This window comes from Montipora capricornis, chromosome 9, assembly GCF_036669925.1.
Source record: "Montipora capricornis isolate CH-2021 chromosome 9, ASM3666992v2, whole genome shotgun sequence".
In the NCBI taxonomy this organism is placed as follows: Eukaryota; Metazoa; Cnidaria; class Anthozoa; order Scleractinia; family Acroporidae; genus Montipora; species Montipora capricornis.
Window position 1 is genome coordinate 15389387 of NC_090891.1, and position 7500 is coordinate 15396886.

The window sequence follows — 7500 nt, forward strand, 5'->3', positions numbered from 1 at the left end:
GCCATCCGGTCCTCGTTTTACAGACACCCCGTGAAAACACGTATCATTTTCAAAAGTCGCTTAGCGAATTTGTCTGCAAACAAACTACTTTCAGGAATGTGAGACAACGGCTGCCGTGAAAACACAGTCATTATCAGAGAAAGGTCGTCTCAATTCTGTTACAATTTGCTCAGTATTTGTTTGGAAGCTGGAAGTTACACCGAATTTCGGACTTAAATTGGCCCAGTGCTTGAAAGAGCAGGGTTTGGAACGGTACTGACAATATCAAGCCCCAAATATCAAGCCCCCCATACCAGGCCCCCAATATCAATAGTCCTCTAGTAGTGTAGCCAATCAAAATGCAGGATTTGCATTAGTCCACTACTTAGGTGATACTAAATGAGGTGATGCTTACTAAGATCTTCAGTCTTCGAGCTCCTGATATTAGATCGTCGATATGAAGTCATGACACAGCATATCAGACCTCGACCTACGATATCAAGCCCCTGACATTCGATCGCCAATATGATTTCATGACACAGCATATCAGGTCCCGACCTACAATATAAAGCCCCTGATATTAGATCGTCAATATGACTTCATGACACACCATATCAGGCCCCGACCAACGATAATCAAGCCCCTGATATTCGATTGTCAATATGACTTCATGACACAGCATATCAGGCCCCGACATACAATATCAAGCCCCTGACATTCGATCGTCAATATGACTTCATGACGCACCATATCAGGCCCCGACCTACAATATCAAGCCCCTGATATTCGATCGTCAATATGACTTCATGACACACCATATCAGGCCCCGACCAAAGATAATCAAGCCCCTGATATTCGATTGTCACCATGACTTCATGACACCACACGCACACCATATCAGGGCCCAACCAACGATATCAAGCCCCTGACATTCGATCGCCAATATGACTTCGTGACACAGCATATCAGGTCCCGACCTACAATATCAAGCCCCTGATATTCGACCGTCAATATGACTTCATGACACACCATAGCAGGCCCCCACCTACAATATCAAGCCCCTGACATTCGATCACCAATATGACTTCATGACACACCATATCAGGCCCCGACCACCGATATCAAGCCCCTGATTTTCGATCGTCAATATAAAGCCATGACACACCATATCAGGCCCCGACCTGCGATGTCAAACCCCTAGTATTAATGAGATCGTCAACAAGGTTGCTGAGTCCTCCAGCGAAAGTTTATTTCTTTATTTTCCTCGTCATCTGTCCATTGTAATTGTCGCGGAATAGCGACATGGTATTCTTTATTTTAAGTCCCCGGCGCCGTGGAGCAGTTGACAGAGGTGCAAATAGTTGAAACCGGCTGCAGGAATCAATCGAAAGCGAAATTTTACTGCATAGTTAAAACTAACTGGCGTTTGAGCTACCCGTGGTTAATTTTAAACTATTGATGAGGATTTTATGAATGACATTGGATATCATTATACAGCCTTTGATCAACTGGGGTCTGATGGTATAGATGTATGTCTAGAAATTTCCATTTGTGGTATTCATACTACATTGTGCTCTGACTTGCTTCCAGTTTATAGGACATAGGACCCAATCAAATCAATGTAACGTGTTCATGTTTACTGTATGTGGCCATTGAACGAAATGTTTTTGCAGGAAGATGCAGTGGTTGGTGTCCATATTGTTGGTGCAGGAATGGTGTTTCTCTGTGGTATTTGCTACGGCTGGTTACAGTCGTTTATTTCCTACAAGATGAAGTCGTGTGGCCTCATCACCTCCACACTTTTGACCTTACGATTCATCATGGCCATTTTGATGTCAGTCTTTTTTATATCCTGTGTCACAGCAACATCCTATGCAAGCAAAGACTGGTTTCACTACCACACACACCACTCCCATATTTCACATAAATGGAACCCAAAGGACAAGAATTATGTTGACCATGTTGTCGGTGATGTGTCAGAGTGGCTAATGGCTTTGTTGCTCCTGGGTTTCATGGCTACATTCTTTGGCGAGTTCAGATTTGTGAAGATGAAAATTGTTGTTTCAAGGTGTACTCAATATCCTGTGCCACTGGCAACTGGTTCAGGCTCAGATGATGGACTCTACTCATCTCTGTATGGCTAAATTATTGCTATTACCAGTAGTTCTTGAACAACAACAAAAAAAGAAGATTTTTTTTAGATTTGGATTGTCAGTCCTTGAAAAGAAATTGCTTTCACAGACTTTTTTAGGGTGGTTAAACTTAAAACCCATTTCACAAGGTACAAGTTAGTATTCAATATGATGAGCGTCTCCCATACTGTTAAAATCAGAGGTTTCAGTGTACATGACCGCATTCTCAATACTCTATAGTGACAAATTATGCAACATGTAAGAATAAGATATGAGTTTCTTTTTGTTGAAATTAGTATAACAATGAAAGCTCAGAAACTTTTTTTTTGTACAAATACCTTCAGACATGCAGTGAGTTTTCATTTTTATGGTTGCTTTATGAGAGTTCACCTAAAGAGCATCTCTTTGACAAGACAGTCAAATTTGGTTTTGCACGTAAGCATTAATTTTCTCGTAGAAGCATTGTGCTACAACACAACTGAAACACAACGACACTGCGGGTAGTTTGTCTGTCAAGTTGTTATCAAGTGTATATTAGTAATTGTAGCCAATAAATTTGAAGAAAAGTTCACATTGGTTTGTAGGTGAATATGTTTGTATTGGAGGCAAAATGTTTACTGGTACTCTCTTTTGTTATATAAAGTATATAAGCCCTTGTTTTCTTTTCTTAGCGGTTGAAATTTTCCATATTATCATTGTACATGCAGTTATTCGGGTGTCAGAGTGTTCTTTACAAACTTCAACGTCACAAGATCTAAATGATTTTAAGTAACTATAAAACTACACCACCTGGCGAAATAAACCTTTGATTCAAATAAAGGACGACTGCCCGTCTCCTTGCATCGCATCATTCAGATAATGCAAACGAACTTTTTTTAACATTTTGTTTTAGGGGCCTGACATAGGTCGGGGCTTGATATCGGGGATGTCATATGGTCGGTGACGTTCCAATCTTATATGGTTTGAAAGGCTCTATTAACCGTTGTCTTGATACTCAAGTAATGCACTAGTCAATCGAAACCACGCCCCCACCCCACCCCCGGGACGTAGCGGAGGATGTAATATTCGTACAGCGTTACATTTCCCCCGTTACTAGAAGATTTTGCTAAGTTCATATTAAAAATGATTGTTTTGTATCGCTGACAAACGCGATAGCTGCCAAGGTTTTCACCACATCTTTGCAATTATTGCAAATAGAATCGTTGTGTATATGTTGTGGTTTAATTTTGCTCTTGGTTGAATGTTTTTTAAACCAGCTCATTTTTTCCTGACCACTTTGTTCTTTTGAAACCAGGCATATAATTTAAAACCAGGTTATTTATCAACTGTCTGAAAAGGGATTTATCCTTTTGGGGTGTGATTTAAAAATAGGGGCATGGCTTTTTGGGGGTTATGAAAACAAAACATTACTGGTAGATTGATCTTTTCCTCCTACCTTTCACCTTTCCCTTCTTTCCTGATTATCGTCACTTCAAATTCCATTCATTTGTACATTAACCATACCTCAGTTACTATTACTGGGCAAAATAATGGAGATTAGGAACGACTATGCTAGAATAGTTACTCCACAAGGAATCATTAAGGACTTTATTTCATTTTCAAGGTTATATCCTTGCACTTCGAGGAACGTGACACTCAATTATTGCAAAGAAATTTCGTTCACAGCTGCTTGCAAGCAAGCTAACAATACTTGTTTCAATTGACTGCGCACTGATGATCTTCAACTGAACGCTAACATTCACCATTTATAGCCACAAAAACGTCAGAACAAAAGCACTGAAGGAAGTCTCCGTTTCTTTTGTGGTGGTGGTGTAAATAAAAGTTCGTAGGCGTTACATATCTTGAAAAGCTCCCCATTCGCACGAAAAGACGTAGTTTGAATCGACGCTTCCAACAAATGTAACGCATTCATGTTTCGAAGGGAACCGATTGTTTTAAAGAGCATTACCTATACGCAGACATACACTAACATCGGGACATTATAAAAAAGGTACGTAAGTTGAACATATCGAAGCTAAATGGACAAAAATTTGATCCTAAAACTGCTGCAGCAGCGTTGACATGCCCAAGGTTCCGATACAAAATGCAATTTTTTATAGCTACTTTACAAAGAAAAAAGAATCGATGAAATGAATTTCTTGATATTGCATCAAGCATTTTCCGCTACAAATTACGGATAAAAAATCTCAAAGGAACACTTACTTCTTCTTGTTTGCACAATGAGGTCTTATCCTGATGCAGATCTCAATATTACCAAAGTAACAAAGATAAGGCGTCTCCGAGGTAAAAAGTGCGCCGCTTGGTTCCAGTTTCAGGAACAAAAGTCCTCTTGATGGCTCTTTTCCAACTAAATTAAAAATGACCAATTACCACATGATCGATCACCGAAACAATGAAGATTACTTGGAAATATCCCCCTAGCCTGAGAGCAATAACGACTGTCTAAGAAACTAGCTTTGTAAACTGTGACAATGAAGCCTAAAAGCAAAGGAAGCTAAATGAACACCAATATAAATACATCTATTAACTATGATATTGAGGTTATTCAGTTGACTTTCCAGTGGTGAAATGACGTGATAATAGGTGTACGGTTCTTATAAACACATAAATTTCCTGATATATCTTTAAACAAAATCACTGTCCAACCTCTTAAAAATTTACGGAAGAAAATTGGCAAAGAAACACTTACCTTTTATCGTTGAGAAAGTCAGGCCTTCTTTTACTTAATGCAGATCAAAATGAGACATATATCTTCGTCACGACTATTGTCTTGTCTACTTTTAATTTCATAATCAGTTCAGAACGTGTATATTCCCGAATACTACTCCGAAAGAAGACAGAATCCAAAGCACTGAAAGGACAGAACAAATGAACCATAAAATATGATCGATTACAAAATAGGACAAATATTATGCAAATGTCTACCTGAAATATCAAGAACTTTGTGAGGAATTAAGCCTTGTGGATTGAGAAAGGAATCTGGCAAAATGCAGCTTTCAACAGCTGTTTACTTATCAATATACTTTTATGAAGTGATTTGACTCTCCTGGGATAATAGCAGAGAATTTCCCAGAGTGAGGTAATATTCAAACGAGAAACCAGTAGAGAACTGAAATTACGTTAGAAAAAGTCTAAGTCGAATTTAAGTTAAATCAAAAGGGGAATTCATTTTCAGTCAAATCACTGTATGGGAAATAAAATACCCATAACATATGAGAATCATTTATTTTACGACAAAGCATAGGTAATCACATGTAACGATCCTATACCGGATTACTTTAAACCCAGCGAATTTAAAAGTTTAATATAACATCTGCTTTCGCTTTTTTCTGGTTGTTAGGGTAAATTGGTCTGCATTATGATGATTTTGTTTTCCCCGTGAATCAGAATCGTTTTTTAAACTACAGAATATGATTTATGTTTCTAGAAGGTTTGGAGTTATTAAGAACTTTATAATCCTCCTTTATAAGAAGGAGACATTTTCTCTTTAAATTCTCTATCTTTTTTTCTTCAACATCTTATTAATGCTCCTTAAATGTTGGTTTTGAATCGAAAAATTTATTATTTTGTTTAAACTTTATTTTTTCTATGCTGGATTCTCAAACTAACAGCAGATAGTCCTATTCTAGACATTTAAGCTACAAGGGATTTTAATCATGTTTTTTTTTCTGAATTTTCTTAGGCAATTGATTTAGAAAATAAAATTAAAAGCTAAAAGGTGTGGGCGATTTTTTAGATCTTGCGTTTCGCATTTCTTATCTCCTACCAAAGATGAAAGTAATGTTTTGACCGCGAATTAAGACAAAGTATGGTATAAATCAAAACATGACTAAAGTTGAAAAAAGGCTGACACTGTTTAGCTGAAAATTATCTCTTGCTTTAAAAATTTCAGAAAGATTAAAATCCGTTGTAACTTGGACGTCCAGAATAGGACTACCTGTCTTTGCTTTCAGAACCTAACTGCCATAACGCCCAAACAAGAGAATACGGCGGCTTTCTAATACAACAGGTATTCTGCAAAAAATGCCTTTATTGATTCTGCTTCATTAAGTCTGTGTTTATTCTTATAGACAAAAGGTCGTACCTTCTTGTACATTTTGTAACAATTAAAAAATATGCAAGACCTTATGTTTACAGTATTTGCTAAACAAAGCAAAGCCAGTTTTTCGTTTTCATTTTAATTTATTTTTCATTTTAAACCCATGAATTAAATTTATCGGAATATCTTTTCCACTTTACCATTCCCAGCGTTTTATTTTCGAATCACGTTTTGAAATAAACAGCTTTTTGCCATTCTTTTTCGCAAAAAAAAAAAAAAATCCTTTAACGGTTCTCCCAACAAATCAAAGATCCGATGACTCACCGGTTTTGCATTTTCAATAGAATTCACAGAATTTATAGCCTTTATCAAAGACTTTATGTTTGTATTTTGAATTCTAACTTTTAACTTTAAAAAATATCCAAGACCTTATGTTTATTTGCTAAACAAAGCAAAGCCAGTTTTTCTTTTAATTTATTTTTTTATTCATTTTAAACCCATGAATTACATTTAGCGGAATATCTTTTCCACTTTACCATTTCCAGCTTTTTATTTTCGAATCACGTTTTGAAATAAACAGCTTTTTGCCATTCTTTTTTCACAAAAAAAAAATTCCCTTTAACGGTTCTCCCAACAAATTAAACATCCGATGACTTGCCGGTTTTGCATTTTCAACAGAATTCACAGAATTTATGACCTTTATCAAAGACTTTATGTTTGTATTTTGAATTCTAACTTTATCGCAAATGTTTCAGTTTTCGATAAATCAGTTCACTGTGTGAATTTTGATAAACAAGACTCTTATTCTTCTTCTTACTCACTTCACCACTTTTTGCTACTGTATTGTGGGACCAAGTCATCCATTTTTCCATAAACGAATGTATTATTATTTTTATTGTACGATGTCACCTTTCAACAACAGAGCTCTTTTCTTCGTTTTCAATACAACACAGTTTTGTACCATTTTGCTTTCTTAAATTTGAAACGTTTTGATTATACAACACTTTTTCCTTTATCAATAATTTGGGCCTTCTTTTTTGCTTGAATATTTCATTAAAAGCTTTTCCACACTGTCTCTCATCGTTTGAGTTTCAGCATTTCAATGCAACCGTATTTACATCAATTATCACTTCATAAATGTATTCATCTCAAGCTGAATCTAAATCAGCGGCGCGGACTGAATCAATCCCATTGGATGTTATTTGTCTATTTTTAAATTTATTAGTAAACATTACAGGGAGGGCTGCGCGGTGCTGTTACTCAATACATTGTTTGTTTGTTTCCTTGATGCAGTCCGAGTACACCTACAATATTGTAGGTGGGAAACGTTTTCCCCCCGAAATTGACTTC

At 36.6% G+C, this 7500-nt stretch overlaps 1 protein-coding gene across 1 annotated transcript; it reads left to right on the forward strand.

The window, feature by feature from the left end:
- Nucleotides 1-1640: 1640 nt before the first annotated feature.
- LOC138016225 (DNA damage-regulated autophagy modulator protein 1-like) lies at nt 1641-2143 on the forward strand. The gene has a single exon (XM_068863392.1). The coding sequence runs from the start codon at nt 1641-1643 to the stop codon at nt 2121-2123; it is 483 nt and encodes a 160-aa protein (XP_068719493.1). The 3' UTR covers nt 2124-2143.
- Nucleotides 2144-7500: the final 5357 nt, after the last annotated feature.

Excerpts from the sequence above, each read along its gene's own strand:
- LOC138016225 (XM_068863392.1), top strand. The coding sequence starts at position 1,641 with ATGTTTTTGCAGGAAGATGCAGTGGTTGGTGTCCATATTGTTGGTGCA.